Source organism: Lithobates pipiens, unplaced genomic scaffold (assembly GCF_037356315.1).
Source record: "Lithobates pipiens isolate NorthernLeopardFrog02 unplaced genomic scaffold, aLitPip1_a1.2 Scaffold_16, whole genome shotgun sequence".
Classification (NCBI taxonomy): Eukaryota; Metazoa; Chordata; class Amphibia; order Anura; family Ranidae; genus Lithobates; species Lithobates pipiens.
Genome location: NW_027507748.1, coordinates 652,819,990 through 652,837,296, shown reverse-complemented (window position 1 = coordinate 652,837,296; position 17,307 = coordinate 652,819,990). Strand labels below are relative to the sequence as shown.

At 41.9% G+C, this 17,307-nt stretch overlaps 1 protein-coding gene across 4 annotated transcripts in view; it reads left to right on the top strand.

The window, feature by feature from the left end:
* YAP1 (Yes1 associated transcriptional regulator) overlaps positions 1 to 17,307 on the top strand; it is a 94,652-nt gene that overhangs the window by 45,743 nt on the left and 31,602 nt on the right. For all 4 annotated transcript variants that reach the window (XM_077484394.1, XM_077484393.1, XM_077484392.1 and 1 more), the window contains exon 3: positions 14,442 to 14,554. In XM_077484394.1, the coding sequence (XP_077340520.1) occupies positions 14,442 to 14,554 (113 nt within the window). The remainder of the gene's footprint in view (positions 1 to 14,441; positions 14,555 to 17,307) is intronic.

The following is a 17,307-nucleotide window of genomic DNA, read 5'->3' as shown; positions in this document are numbered from 1 at the left end:
CCCCACATCCTCCCCCCCCCCCCCCCCCCCAAAACCTCTCCCGTGCAGCCCTCCAATAACACTAAATCACATACCATGTACACCAGCTGTACCCCTCAAAGCTTACTACCCATCAGTAATGGTGTTCCTGACCCCCGGAGAAAAGTAAGGAGCCAATAAGACTTAGAGCAGCACCCTGCCTCCTAAACCAGCCAGTTGGTTGGGGGTTGCCCCCCCCCCCCCCCCCCCACCTAGGAATTTAATTCAAAGTGTCCTTGTTATCCAACCAGCCCTGCCTAGAGTTTTTCTTTAAAGCAGGACTTAACCACTCCGAACTTCATTATGTATTCAGGATTTATGTAGCGCCAACAGTTTTGCAGCGCTTAACAAAATGAAGGTGAACATTAGTTACTTTACATTTTGGTACAAGAGGAATTAGAGAGCCATGCTCGCTAGCGCTTACATCTAGGAGGTGTTGCTAGTAGGCGGAGTCTGTTGCCATGTCAGAAAACGCATGTGTATGCAATTTTTTTTTTTTTATGCAGTTCTATTGAAGTCGTGTTTAAAAAAAAAAAAAAAAAAAAAAGTCCCTGCACTATCTAAAAAAAAATGTATTTCAGGAAGCGGCATAGATCTGAACGGGGCCCATAAGAAAAAATGTTAAATGGATTGTAGTGCATGTTCTGCAGATTTGCAAACACCTTAAACACAGATCTGAACTTGGCCTTAAAGCAGAATTTCAGTTTAAGACCAGTGATGATAACGTAAGTCTAGTACATACTTGGGCGACATTGGACAGGTTCAGTAAAAACCAGCCAACATTCGGCCCGTGTGTATGGCAGCCGGTCAGCCGCTTTTGTTGGACGAGGATACTGGAAACCCAGCAGCAAACCGGCTACCGATCAGCTGTGTTCTGGCAGGGAGAGCCGTCCCCCTGTCAGAACACAATAGAACAGCAAATATCACTGTACTAATGTTGGATTGTTAGTACAGCCACTTTGACCCGATTTGCTGGAGATTTAATTATTATTTTTTTGTTCGTTGAAAAAAAAAAATCTAACTCTACTTTAGTGAGGGGGAAAAACGGCAAAGAAAAAATATAGCGTATACAATTGTGACACAAGTCCTATTGTAATTGAATGTTGTTGGGTTACCTTTCCTTTCAATCTGCAGCCGCTGTAATTTTGTGTAAATGCAATACAACTTTTCATTGAGTGTATTAAAATGTAACCAATCTTGAAAATGCCCCAATAAAGTGTACAAATGTGCTTAAAAGCTAAAGTCTGAACCTAGATTAAAGAAAATGATCTGTTTGCATATGTCCTTTTAGTTATCCTTGGTAAAATGGAATTTTGCATATATTTCATATTCTCCACTTGCTGCAACCAGGTGGCAAAACCTCCCCTTTAAATACACCCTGCAATCTTCATACATGCCTGCTGTCGGGCAGGAAGTGGTAGGCAGAGTTTCCACAAGGCACACCCATTATAAAGAGACAGAACAGGGATGTTAATATCCACACCATAAACCAGTACAAATGGTAATCCTGCTGAACGGGCTGCAGATTTCAAAGGGATGGTAGTCTTCATCTGTATCTGTATTTATACCAATATGGCGCTCCCACCTTTTGGAAACAGGATATCTGTTTAATGTACGTATGTATTCTATGGATGGCACCGCGCTTTACTCTTTCGGTACCATATGTAGCCTGCTTGGTATATATGATCTATTTAAAGGAGAAGTTTAATCTGCATATATTTTGTACTTCCTGGCTTCTTTTCTGCCCAATTTGCTTATTATGTATTTTTATTTATTTTTTTATTATCCTTTGTTTCCATGATATCTTTAAGGGCCAATTCACACTATTGCAATGCCAGACATTGCATGTAATTCGCAGCACACTGCTGTTCACATTACATGCGATGTCTGTGCAATATCAGCCATAGAGATAGTATGGCTGATATTGCACCGCATTCGGTCTAAACACGCAGCGGACCCTGTTTTCTGTTAGGACCAGAATTGGATCGCACACATGCGATCCGATTCATGTCCGAACTGTCAGTTTGCAGTGCGATACGCAAGCTGAAATGGGAGTGTCGTTAACATATAATACTTCCCAGCAGTTTGCATATGGCAGTGTGAAATGCCGTGTGTGTCAGGTGCGATGCGGGGTTCGCAGGGTTCTCGCATCGCACAAGTGTGAACTGGCCCTAAAGACCCATTGGGTCTCTGTGCTTCTCTATGCCATGCAGACAGATCAGAGTGCAGCATTCCAGCTACTTAAAGTATAAAATGTTTGTGTAGCATAACCCCAATGACTGTGCAGGGCTCAATAAAGTGGAAGTCCAGGCTAAACCTAAAATTCCTGCATCTATAACCACCAACATTCTAACACTAACCTATCAGGCCCTGTGAAGAAGAAAAGAATCCGTATACATGCCTTTCCCGCAGGCGACCCGATCTCTAGCGGCGGAAGCTCTGATCCCACGCTGAGCTGTCAGCCACGGCTTCGCTTTGTGGGCGGGTGCAGAGGACACATCTGACAACGGAAGCCCCATAGTAAGTCTATGGGTGACGTCACTTCCCATTCATTTCACAGCTGTTGTCGGCCATGTCCGCTGCAGAGCTTCCACCGCTGGAGATTGGGTTGGATCGTCTGCAGAAAAGGTATGTATTTTTATTATTTTTTCTCTTCACAGGGCTAGGTAGGTTAGTATTAGAATGTTGATGGCTATAGATGCAGGGATTTTGGAGTTGGCATGGACTTCCACTTTAAGGCAACAAAAGGGGTCCTAGACAGTCCTGTATGCTTTACAAGTGTTTTTACTTGTAACGTATTAGCTGGTGTACTGGATTTATATATATATATATATATATATATATCACCAAAAGTCCTGCATATTAAACTCCATTTATAAATATTGCCCTACAGGTAAGCTCTATAGGTTTTACCTGTATCTACCTTGGAAAATAACCTAAACTTGTTACCTTTTTTTAGTAGCGATTTACATCGACTCCAGGCAACGACATCACTTAGCATGCCATAATTGCAGGGAGCACCAGGCCATGACTCCTCCTGTGTGCATGTGAGGAAGTGATGTCATCACAGCCCCGCTATTTCAGCACTTGGAGAGAGCAAACCTAGAAGGAAGGTGGAGCTTGTGACTGTGACGTCATCACGTTTGGTATCCTCTCAGGAGGTTGCTGGGCAAATGAAAGCCAGGAAGTGAAGCGAAGCCTGTGTAGATTTCGCGGTTCTTATTACGAGACTTGCTGCTGTATTGCTTGTGAAGGGCTTTTATTTTGTAAGTGCAACCCACTTATTTTATTAAATTACGGTAATTTATATAAAGTACTGCACTATGGGAGCAGTTATTTTTTTATATTTTCGAGTGTTACCAGCAAAGCTGCAGTTCCAGACAACATTAAGGGTCCTGGGGAGACAGATAATTTTTTTTTTTTTCCCCTCTGAGCTTGGGGAGACTACTATTTTAGTGGTCACGGAGAGCTTGGTGTTTGAGTTTAATATTAGACTTTGGGGTGCTAGCAGCTGTTTATATACATATTCATATATAAATGTTTTTCTGATAGTTGATTCTAGCGCAGCGTTAGCCTTCGGGCTTCCTTTTTCTACAAAGATGGAAGCACTGTGATCAGTGACAGCTCATCGCTGGAGGGTCCCTTTTTAAAGGCAAGTCTTTCATAATGTGCTAGTATGAGGTGCATACCAACACATTACGGCATAAACCTACAGGGCCCCTAATTTAAAAAATAAAATCTTTTTTGCAAGTCTAAGACTTTACAGCATTGTGCGATGGGTGCTGACTCAGCAAATATCCGTTCTGCTGTGCAGGGATTGCAGGAAGCTGATGCATAAAAATACTGGCTTCATGAAGAGTTCTCCATCCTCCTTCCCCTCCCTTATGGTTAAATCGGAGACCTATTGTTGAGGTTTAGCGCTTCAGTCAGTAAATATCTGCATGTATCACTGTCTGACGGTGTCATTTCAAATCCATTAAAGGGATTGCTTGGCACTCTGTCACACAATTATTCTTGAATAAGAAGCCATGACTGTTTTATCTACAGAACTGATCCTTACTAAAGTGAACCTTGGCTGTATAGAAAACCTGTCCCTCGCTGGTCTAAAACCGAAACGGATTAGGAAATGTGACATTCTTTTAATGTCTGTGGCACAGCCGCCATGGCCAGACACTCAGTAAAATGGTGGGATCTGTGGCATGCGCCGTAGACAGCGGCACGCAGGCGCACTGAGCGGGGCATCGTCGATGACGGCAATGCCGCGAGTCTCGGCTCCCGTGCGCATGCGTGGGAGTGACGTCATCGCTGCTCTGGCGAATCACAGCGCCGGAGCAGCGAGAACCACGGAGACCCACCAAGAAGATGGACGCTCGGAACTACAGGGGACAGCGGTGACTTCGCTGGCTCCTGTGTCAGGTAAGTGACACATAATGGACTATTATGCGATGCATAGTAGTCCATTATGCTTTGCCTTTACAGGGAATGAAAGAGGAAGTAAACTCATCAGGGTTTACTTCCTCTTTAACAGTTTGCTTTAAAAACGGGTATAGTCAGCACACATTTGCAAATACATGTGTAAGCTGCAGAGCCACTCCATGGCACCAGATATTTCCGCAGTACTAACTCTTGTAACTTTGAGAGTCTCCACAGTGGAATCGCATGCATTCTAATAGATAGATGGAGGGCAGGTGAGCCTGGAGGTAGCCCAGATCTCCTTAAAGGCACAGGGGATAGCACAATGGCAGGAAAGGTGCCCACTGAGTCCCCTTACATGTGCCTCCGCTGTGGAGGCTCTCATAAATTTACAAGAGTTAGGACAGGCATATTATAACAGCTTTATCTAAACATGGCATTCATTGTGGCACTTCTGTTTTTCATAGAAAAATACAGCAGGTTTGCTTTTACCCAGAATGCTGTGGGCTAGTGGAGTACGGTGTGAATAGTGATAAGCCATTGGGACCTGACTCTCTCCCACATTGCTAGGACAGTTGTGGCATATATGTGTGTTAATATTTAGTCATTGTATTGGCACTCGTGATTAGACCTTGGACACTCGAGGGGAGGGGTTCTGAAAGTTCAGTTTTTTTTTTTGTTTTGTTTTTTACTTTATCTAGAATTTTTATTTTCCTGCATAAAAGTTGCATAGATGACTAGTAGCTTGGTGTGCCTTGGGACGTTGTGTTTTTTTGGTTATGCCACTTTAGAGATCAATTCCTTCCCGGTGAAACAGGTCAGTGTTTTGGTTAATATGGTTAAAGTACTTAGCCCTGCAGTGTGGGCATCCCAGTAAATGTACAGCTATGCCTCACACTGAGGTCTGTAGGAGGAGGAAGCAGATCATGTCACTCCTTTTATTGCCACCCTTTTTCACCTAAAGCTCCTTTTGTGTCTGTATCCATGACTGGGCTCAGGACTAGCAGGGCAATAAGTGCCGGAGATCTGTAACCGCAGGGAAGCCATCCATTGGCGTCACCAGGAAATCGGGCATCAAGGCTTTCCAAGCTGGTCTCTGTGACCTTCACAGGGGGCCTCTCAAAAGGAGAGCTGTTCCTCTGGTGCGCTAATAGCAGGGAGGTCAGTGCTGGCTTTGTTCAGAAGAGTAGAAAAGAAAAGCAACAAAAAGCAAATGGTTTGCTTCATATAAGCAGTTGCTGAGTCAGATCCTCTGGGGACCCCTGAAGAGTCTGTGCTGGAATGGCCAGCAACATGTGGCATGCTCTGCTCGCTCCAGCACTGCCGTCATAACATCAAATATAATGGTGATGTAATGGCGTGCGGGGAGCTTTTTATGTAGTACAGTTCTGCCTGTATATGTGTAACGATTGTCATACACATCGCCTGTCGCAGATTTTCACCCTTTGAAGTGGACTTCAATGTCAGGGTATACCATCTCAGTTATTATAAATAGCAGCTGTAAAGTTAGGGGTGGAGGGACAAACACAAAGAAAAATGAACAGTAGTTGGCATACCTGCTTATTGGTAGACATTACAATCCTTTTCAACAAGATCCCAAATCTAGTGAGAAGAATCTCCAGCACAGTGCAGGGACGTCGTCTTGTAAGACTTGAGATACTCCAGAAACTCTCTGAAGGATAGTGACGTCACCCACAGCAGGCGGGAGCTAAGATAACTGGAGTATATTTCATTTATAGCAAAAAACTAACCAAGTGTCTGCCAGCTTGCACACACTGCTTTCACCCGCAGGTAAAATATTGCTGAAAATATATGAATTGCTTGATCGTATCACATTAATGCGGGGCTGGACACATTTGCTTTGACTCTAGAAACCAGCTAAAGTTAGAAGCCTTTTTTTCTTTTTTTCTTCTAACAAATCTTATGAGTGAACCATAACATGTTGTTGAAGTTATACTTTAACCATTTCACAGCCAGAGCCGTTAAGCGTGTTTTTTATTTTTCTTTTTTTTTTTTTTTGCACACGTTTAAAAAAAATAATAATAATTTAGGCCTGAAGATTACATAAACCCCCCCCCCCCCCAGCATGTATTTTCTGAAAGCAGAGACACTAGATGGTAATAATTCCATTTTTTTTTTTTTTATGTCGCATATTATCGCAAAGGTCTAGGAAATGCACCTTTTCAGTAAAAAAAAAAGGGGGGACACAAACGCAATAAATTAAGTAAATGGATACCCAACATGTCAAACCTTTAAAAGAGAAGTATGGGGTTTTTTTTTTTTTTTTATATCCCATAAATATACCTAGGTTGCATCTGTCTCCCAGTGCCAAAGTTGGGATGACATGGTGCCTGGACTGATCTTGGTGACGTCAGCAGAGAGTGGACTTCAGACAGCTCTCTGAAAATGGGTTACATGAGTGCAAAATGAATTTCACTCGTGTGACCAATAGAAGCCCAGCCGAATGAGCTCAGGCTTAACTTCTCCGTTAACCATGTCAGTACCCTATATTTTCCATAGGCGATGCTTTATAGGTGATCAGTTTAGCTTTACAAACTGGGTCTGGCACTAGAATTATTTATTTCATTACATTGTGCACGGCGATTTATGGAGCGTGTATCTGTTTTTTGAGGTCGCTTCCGGGTCAACTAGAAGGAAGTAGAGCAGACACAGATCACTTCTCCTCCCTTCCCTCTACCAAGTGGCACCTCCTGTGGCGGTCCTGGGGGAGCCCAGGGTACATAGCGGGGGACGCACATGGGATATAGGGCGCATTCAGGCCACAGCCCAGGCGCTAGAATGAAACTTGACACCCCCTGGCTTCTGGGGTTTGTCAAGCCCTGCATTAATGAATACTAAATCCCATAAAATTGATAATCTAGTACAATAGAATTATACAAAGGTAACAAATTGTGAAAATGGTCCCTCTTAAATGAGTGCCTCAAATTATAACTCAAAGACCAAATGCTTAAATGTTCAAATATGTCTCTAATAATCCATTGTGCAGGAAAATCCACCACATGAGATCCTTAATTTTTACATTTTTTATTTTCTTGTGTTCAACACAATTGTTTTATCTAATGTGCAAAGAACCCACTTCTCAGTGCTCTGCTCACTTGTATGCTTGTATGCTCACCTGATGATTAGAACACTAAAGCCTAGTGCAGGGATATGCAATTAGCGGACCTCCAGCTCTTGCAGAACTACAAATCCCATGAGACATAACGAGACCGACAGCCACAAGCATGACACCCAGAGACAGAGGCATCATGGGACTTGTAGTTTTGCAACAGCTGGAGGTCCGCTAATTGCAGATCCCTGCCCTAGTGGGTCTGACGACACTCAAGTCTAACTCCAATAGTGGTACCATACATGGCCAGATATTCCCACACATCCAACTTGAAGTCATTTCCTTATGGTCTGGTTTAATGTTGCATATCACCTCAATAATAATGAAGATTTCTATTGCTCTCTGCGTATATCCTTTAAAAAAACGCATTCACAGCCAAGGTGTTCTGTCGCATGCATATGCCGGTATTTAAACACAACCTGAGCGCGCTGACAGCTTAGGAAATGCATGACGCAGAGATGTGTGGCTACGCCCTTACTTCCCAAAGATGGGGGCTTAATCAGAGGGTAGAGAACCCTTGTGACAGCAGGCAGGGAATCCTCTCCCCGCACCCACTGACAGATTTTAAAAACAGTGTGGCTGTACTGCCACCTCAATCATTTACTGTTGTCTGTGAATGAGAGAACTGCAAGTACCGTCTCCCACTGCAGACAGCTTAAAGCTCTCAAACTGTGAGGGTCCTAGTTCATTGACTCTTAACAGTGGTACAGGCAAAAAACTGTAGCAAGTGTCTGCAGGAGCCTGATGTGTGTGTGTGTGTGTGTGTGTGTGTGTATATATGTATATATATATATATATATATATATATATATATATATATATATATATATATATATATATATATATATATATATATATATATATATATATATATATATATATATATATATATATATGTGTATATATATATGTGTGTGTGTGTGTATGTGTGTGTATATATATATATATATATATATATATATATATATATATATATGTATGTATATATATATGTATGTATATATATATATATGTATATATATATATATATATATATATATGTATATGTGTGTGTGTGTATACATATACACACATATATAATGTGTGTATGTATGACTGTTTGCAGTTAAACACACGATGATCACTGGTTCCCGTGTAGAATGGAGATCTGTAGACATGGTTGATGGTGCTGCATGCTGGAACATGTTGCGTCATGGAGACAATATGTTCTGAGTTCCATATGAAGGGCTGCCTGTGCTTTGTACCGCATAGAACATAAAGCTGCTGTGAAGGAGCCCTTCCATTAGTACATGGCCTTAGTCCTGAACACCCCATAGCCAGTGGGGTTGGCTTGTGAGCACAGTGACTCATTCTGGGCCGGTGTTTACTCCATATGTTTAGCTGTGTGTGTCCACAGAGTCGCTTTGTCCCAGGAGTGAGGGCACGGATAAGGAAGCTTTTATTTACTAGGTCAATATTAGAATTTTTAATAGTAAACCTTCAAAACTGCATGTGTTGCTCACCCATCATGAACAAGGAAGCTATTTAAGGTGACCAAGCCTGTGATTCATCGCCCCATAATCCTTATATTTTCAGAAGATGATCCGCTTCACGTAATTTTGTACAAAGCCCAGTTCTTGTCATTCCTGTCTTTGTGTTTTTTTTTTTTTTTTGGCCGTATGCTCTAGTCTCCCAGTGCCCTTCCCCAGTATAACAGCGCTCTCCAACTCAAGTAACTGGGGGAGGATCGGAATAAGACATTTTTAATTTTAGGAGACAAAATTTGATTTGGGGCACACATAGCGTGTCTCTTGCTAAGGTAGGACCACACGAGTACATGCACTTTCTACTATTGTCTGTCTGTCTTTTTTTTTTTTTTTGTAACATGGTGAGGGGTGAAGGGGACGGGGTTTTCATAGCTGGTACTCCAGCACCTCATATTTCATTGGGGCTCACATGTCTGTCCAGTCACCAGCATCTGTTTCTCATAAAGGCAATCGTCATGTGATTTGGATTCCTCTTGTAACAATCTTTCTGTGTGTGACCACCTATGCCTTTCTATTTACTAAGAAGTTAATCAAATTTCTGAGGTTAAGGGGTTTTTCATTTCTTGTGTGACAAATATTTGATGCTGTGATCTGTGCAGGTTATGGGAGGTAGCACTGCCTGGTACGGAGTCTCCTAAATATGGCACAGATTCTAATTTAAAGTGTTTCTAAACCCAGGACCCTGCATTCACTATATCAGGTCTCCCACAGTACACAGAACATGGAAATGCAATTATTTTAGTAAATATAAACTGCCAAATCCCTCTTCTCGTTAGTATATGGCAATCTTGTGATTTCTATGAGTTCGTGGTGAAAGTTTTCATATTGCACTGATCTGTCCGGTGAGGCTGCAGGGCACCTGACCCTCTGTCTTGACATTTTCTCATTGGCCCTGTGCTGATCACATGCACTCTCCCAAGAAAAACCTCTAGCAATACACATCAAACTAAGAATGTGCAGCCTGACTCCAAAGGCCTTGTCCAGACTTGTCCAGAGGGACAGTGCAGGAGGGGAGGATCTGTGCATACAGGATCAAACAGCCATTTTACACAATGCAGAGGATTAACCCCTTAAGTTCCACAGTGAGTATAATGAGCATGCTTTACTGCATATACAGACTGATTTTACTGTTGTGGGTTTAGTGATATTTTAAAACTCTGCAAGTTTACAGGTTTTAGCTGATGTAATTCCAATACTGCATTGCTCATAAAAAATCTAACCAAAGGGCTAGCTTGTTTTCTAACACCTGTCTGTGTTCTAGCCGTGTTCTGTATTCTAGGCTAAGACTTGCTGGCCATCTCTTGCCACAGGAAGCATTAGCAGCATTGCTAAACCTGGCCATATACAATTTAAAGGTTAAGTTCACCTTCACTTTTTTTTTTTTCTAAATTCTAGTGCCCCTATGTACCAATATAGCATTAAAGAGGCTGTAAATTCTCATGGTTTTTCACCTTGATGCAATCTATACATTAAGGTGAAAAACCTTCTCTCATGCTGCAGCCCCCCAGAGCTCCTGTTCTACTTGCCTGAACCCAGTCTTTCTCCTCTGACGAGTACACCAGCTCCAACTGGTGTCTCGTGTCCTGATTGAAGAGATTGATAGCAGCGCAGCCATTGGCTCCCGCTGCTGTCAATCTAATCCAATGGTGTAAGGGTGGGGCCAAGTCCAGCATTTGTGTCTGTGGATGCAAATGCTGGACTCGGGGCACGCCCACAAGGTAACCCCCTCAGAAGAGTGCTTCTCCTAGGGGGTCACTTGTGATGCGGGAAGGTGCTGCGTGAGTTGCCGGGGGACCACAGAAGAGTGTGTTTGGGGCCTCTGCAAAACGAGCTGCACAGTGGAGGTAAGTATGACATGTTTGTAAAAAAAAAAAAAAAAAAAAAACTATCCTTTACAATCACTTTAATGTACTTTTGCAAAAATATTAAACCACTTTCAATTTAATTCTACATTTGCTTACACCTCTTCATAGCGACTTAAAAAATGCGTCTCCATTACTTCTGCCTCACTTCCTGGACAGACATGACACAGGAAGAAGTTGACCATCTAACCTCAGCTGGGCAACTGCTTCCTGTGTCATGACCTAAAGTCCACACAGGAAGAAAGGCACGACTAATCAAGCAGTGTTTTTAAACGGCTTTGAAAAGCTGTTATTTTTGCAAAATAAGTACATTAATACTATATCTATCTGGACATGGTGGTCTGGAGTTTAGAAAAAAATTAAAGGTGAACTTTTCATTTAACATCCCTCCCGTTCAGCCCGGCATATCTTCCACTGCCAGCTATTGTATACTGACAGCTGGCACCTGTGGCCGTCAGAGTACCCAAACAGTGGCAGCATCTAAATGGCTGCAGTAACTTAACTTTTTATTATTATTTTTTTACGCCTGGTTCCTCAGATTTGTGTATGGCCAGTTTAAAGCGTTAACCCACAAAAAATAAAATAAAAATCCTGTTCACTTAAAGCATGTTTATACAGTACAGGTCTGGTGTGTTATATGGCCCCTTCTATCGCCTAAAAAAAAATTCTGATCCTGCCTGGCTATACCCCCGTATCCTGCCATCTATTGCAGCTCATCGTTCCATAGATGTGTATTTTATTTGTTTTTATGTCCTTTTATTTTTACCTAGTTATCCTGCTGGAAAAACACCACCTGTCCCAGGGTAACAATGTTCATGGTACTGTGAAGCAGCGTCCTCCCCACCTTTTACTTTTATCGGCCAATAAAATTTGTGGGAGGCTTAACAGGTAGTGTTTGGCACATCTGTAACATATTTAAAGCGGGATTCCACCCTAAAGTGGAACCTCCGCTGATCGGATCCCTCCCCCCCTCCGGTGTCACAATTGACACCTTTCAGGGGGGAGGGGGGTGGAGATACCTGTCAAAGACAGGTATTTTCACCCACTTCCGGGCATAGACTCCCGTGGGAGTCTACGCCATTTCCTGCCCTGCCGCGCTGTCTGCTGGGACACACACGGGTCCCAGAGACAGCACGGACAATTCCTATTGCGCGGCGCAACTCGCGCATGCGCAGTAGGGAACCGGGAAGTGAAGCCGATTTGCTTCACTTCGATTCCCTCACCTAGAATGGTGGCAGCAGCAGCCGAGGGCCGAGTGATCGATCGGCCTCGGCTGCCGGCATCGCTGGGCCCCCGGGACAGGCGAGTGTCCATTTATTAAAAGTCAGCAGCTGTAGTATTTATAGCTGCTGGCTTTTAATATTTATTTTTTTTTGGTGGAATCCCTCTTTAACCCACTCAGAAGTGTATATAACAGAGAAGAAAAGAACAAATGCGTACATTGCTAGGGCATACATTGTTTAAGGCCCCACAGGCAGAAAAAAAAAGCTGGGTTTCAGCCAATATATCAATGTACATTTTGGGATTTGCATTCCCAATTTTAGAGGATCGTTTCATTGGTATTCAAAAATTATCCTTAAAATGTTTAGCGAGGACCTTTATTGGCCAAAACCTGTTACAATTTTTATAAGATTTGTGTGTTTTTTTTTTTTTATTTATTTTTTTTTTTTTTTTGAGGCATCGCCTAAGGATTATGTTTGTTGATTGGCTTTCTTGATGAATGTAATTTTGCGCTGTGCGATATTTTCTTACCTCGTACGGTTCAGAGTCAGAAGCCGTTGCCCATCTATAGGGGGATCCTCGTTACACACATGTAGAGTTGGGCCGGCACCACCCCACACATGCATAGTATGTGTTTGCGGGGAAGGGGTGTGCCCAAGTTTTAGTCTGGTACTATGTGTGTGCATACGTTTGGGTGTTCCTGAGCCGACAAGATTACATTTATTGGGAACAAAACGTGGGATGTCATGCCAGCTGGCTGTCAGATTTAGTTATGTAATATCATGGTTGCACCTATTGCCTTTATTACAATTCATTCTTAAAGTGACCTTGTCACCAGGTGCAAAAATTAAACCTGCAGCCCATTGAAGAGGAATATTGGTATATTACAGGTAATTTTATATCGCTGTTAAATTATGCAGCGCTTAACATATATATTGTACATTCACATCAGTCCCTGCCTTCAAGGAGCTTAATACATTCATATGTACACATAGGCCAAGTTTAGACAGGAGCCAGTTAACCTACCAGCATATCTTTGGAGGGTGGGAGGAAATCCACATGGGCACAGGGAGAACATGCAAACTCCATGCAGGTAGTGCCGTGGTTGAGATTTGAATGGGACCCCTGGGGCTAACAACTAGCCATCTATCCAACGGTATAAAACTCAGTCTTTCCAGAACTTTTGTGGTGGGGGGGGGGGGGGTTGTTTTCTGATGCTTTTCTCTCGCTGGTTGCTGTAGCTTCTCCTATACCCCTGTATCACATTTGTCCTGTATGCAAATAGAGGGAAGCTTTAAAGTGTTACTAAACCCGATGCCCTATATTCACTATATCTGGTCTCCCACAGTACACAGAACATGGAAATATTTTTGTAAATATAAATGGCTTATTTTCCTTTTCTCATCAGCAGTATATAGGAGTCTTGTGATTTCTATCAGTTCCTGGTGAGGCTTGTAGGAGGAGTTTTCATACTGCACTGAGTTGTCCTATGAGGCTGCAGGACTCTTGAATGCCGATTGGCCCTGTGCTGCACTCTCCCAAGGAAAAAAAAAACCCTCTAGCAATACACAACGAACTGAGCATGTGCAGCCTGACTCCAAAGGATCTGTTTTATCTGGACTTGTCCAGGGACACAGTGCAGAGGGAAGGATCTGTGCATACAGGATCAAACTGATTTTTTACACAATGCAGAGTATTAACCCCTTAGTTTCCACAGTGAGTATAACAAGCATGCTTTACTGCATATACAGACTGATTTTACTTTTGTGGGTTTAGTAACACTTTAACTTACTGACGGTAGATGGATGAAAATCCCCCTTTTACAGGGGACAGCTAGTTCCTCTCTTCGTTTGGCGACTGGATCACTTTTGCAGTGTTCCACTTATTTTTAGATTTATACCTGGAAGAGAATGGTATCTTGCGTATTGAAGAATACACGTTTGAGAACAGAACGCATTCGGACTCTTGTGCCGTGTGTTCTCGATATGTAGCACTTTCCCTTGTGTTCAGTTATAGTTAACACTTAAAATTGTTTTTGAATTTAATTTGTATTTTAAGCTTTGTCGTTTTTATTTTTTTACCAGTATTTTATAGGACTTTTCATCTTTTGTTTTTATACCTTTTTGATTATTGACAATGTTAATTGTCTCCATATCTGTTACAATTGTTTGTGTACTATAACTAGAAAAACAATTTAAAAAAAATACAAACTAGAATAGTTGTCTTATATTTTTATAACAAACCTAATGCTATGCTTTCTTTTCTTTTTAGTCATATTGAACAGACCACCACATGGCAAGACCCTCGAAAAGCAATGTTGTCGCAGATGAATGTCACTGCCCCCACCAGCCCTCCAGTGCAGCCAAACCTCATGAACCCAACAGGTTTGTAGGCACATAATCTTCACACTGTGTGTGTTTAATGTTTCTTTTTGAAGAAACCAGACACTACTTGTCCTCCAAAGGTCATGTATTGTCCATGTTAAAGGCTTTGTTCACTTTTTGCATAAACTGGCCCATGCAGACAAGGGGACCCAGTAGTCTGATGCCTGATGCACACATTCAGTTTATTTTCCATTTAAGCCAGCACACATAATGAAAAAAGAGTGCATTACTATCACAAGCAATGTTAGTGCAGCGAACTCTTCTGCTGTGCCTTTGTGTTCTGACAGAGACCGGCCGATATTTTGGACCATGTGTCCCCAGCTTAAAGGTACTTGCACATGGTACTGATGTATGAACTTAAGATTTCTGCTAGAAAATTCCTGCATTAAAACGCAAATGCATGTAACTACATTTCTGCACGTGCGCCTAAAATTCTTCAAGGTTTTCTTGGGCTGTATAGTACATGCATGTAAAATGCAGATCTTTGTAACTCCCCCCCTCTTTTACCCTGACCTACACACAGCGCAACTTTTGTGCTTGTCTGTACAGGCTCATTAAATGCAATTGACTGCATTTAGAATAGAGCTGCACGAATAATCGTTTAAAAAAAAAAAAAAATGTAATTCAACCCCCCCTAACAGTCTCTATGCAGAATTTCTGATTCATTCATGTAACAAGTGTAGCTTCTCTGCTCACTCAGCTGTCAAAAGAAAAAAAAAACTGGGCATTCTACCAAGTTTTTCCCAACATTGTCAGTGGTGGTAGATAACTATAAACATAGTTACTATAAACTTTTCCTTCTTAGATCAAAAGGGTGAACTTCCTGTGTAAATGAAGGAAGTTTAAACACTTAGTCTAAACATTTTTCTGATACTTTTTTTTTTTTTTCTTAAAGTTAAAATCGGTATTTTTTCCTAGAAAATTATGGAGATATATATATTATATTATATTCACACAATTGGTGCCATATTTTGTTATACTGTATTTGCGCAGTGGCCTTTCAAATGCAATTTTTTTGGGGGGGGAAATACACTTCAGTTAAACAAAACCATAACCCTATTTTTTATGTGAAACATGTTATGCTGCGAGAATCGTGATCTTTATCCTAAGCAAAAAAGTGATTCTCATTTTAGCCAGAATTTTGCAGTTCAAATTTAGATCAGTAAAAAAAGTCAATGTCTAAAAATATACTGTTTGTGAAAATGTTGTGTAATGCAAATGCTATACCTGTAGGCCTTTTCTGTGACCCATGAAGGCTGACCAAAATACTCCCTGTTTGCATTACTATGTCCTGGCTTATTACCAGGAATCGGATACTAAGCTCTCACCCCCAGCATCACAGGAGTAAGGGCGCTTCTTGGTCCTGATGGCGTACATGTACAGTACTAAGCTCAGCGTTGCCACGATAGGGAAAACATGCACTACACATGCATAGCTTTTTAACCGGGAAGCATGCTTTCTCCTGTGATGCTGAGCTTCTAAAGTCTTCCGTGTCCCATCAGTGAGCCAGAAGCTAGGTACATACAGGCATTGCATTTCCAATAAACCAATATTTTTACAAATGCTACAGTGCATGTTACACTAGTGGGGCCCATTGTCTGCATGGGCTAGTTTATGTGAATGTATGTGTTTTTTTTTTTTCTTGCTAGCACTCTGCTTACTTGCACCTTTGTGTTGCCTTTTGGATTATCTATAATTCATCTAATCCTTGTGCCATCCAGTTTAGTCTGTAGATAAGCACTATTGAGAGGTGATGAGGGCAGTGCTGCCCTGCCCTCAAGGAGCTTAGTCTAAGACCCCTAACTCACATTCATATATACTAGGGCTAGTTTAGAAGAGAGACCATTAACCTACTAGCATGTCTTTGGAGTGTGGGAGGGAACCCACACAGGCGCAAAGAGAACCTGCAAACTCCAGTGCTGTGATTGGGATGTCATCCTTCCCTCACAGGGAGTTCTCTATAGGAAATGCGTTCGGTGCCAAGACCTGGGGTTGTAAATGGCTGGTTCTAACCCCACCTTAATCCTCCCTGTGTCTCACTCTTTCATCAGCTCCTGTTTTACAAAATGCAGCTATCTATTAATTGAGAAGTGTGAAATCAGGACATAACTGGGAGGGTTCGCACTGTTCTTGCAGTAAGTGATGGTCTCTGCCCCTTATGCAAATATTGGAAAGAAACAAGATATACCTGTGCTCAGATCCCAATAGCTTGCCCATGCATATAATGTACCAGGTGCTAAAGGGGTGTGACCACATATTAACACTAAAAATACTGGATGAACCCTCTGCACACTGCTATACCCTTTCAAGCAAAAAAAAAAAACAGGGATATTTAGTTCACACATATTGCAATACATGTTTAGGATGGCCAACTAAGTCAAAGTAATTCCTCTTTAGCCAGTGGCAAAAGAATTATTACTTTGACTTAGTTGGTTAGCTAAAACATGTATTACAATATGTGTGAACTAAATATCCTTCTTTCTTTTTTTTTTTTTTTTTGTGTATTTTTATGCAAATATTAGCCCAACTAGGGGGTAGGTGTGGAAAACCTGAGCAGTGAAGCCTGCAATGCTGAAACCACCTACGGGGCCACAATTTCATTTAAAGTCCAGAGGGATGGAAGAACTGGCCTTACAGGTCATACCTTCATTTAAAGTCCCTAAAACCAGTTTTGCTATTAATGCAGAAACCATAAGAGTCTGGAGAATCCCGGGACCCTTCATTATGCTTTCACGGCAGCTTGGACATCCTTC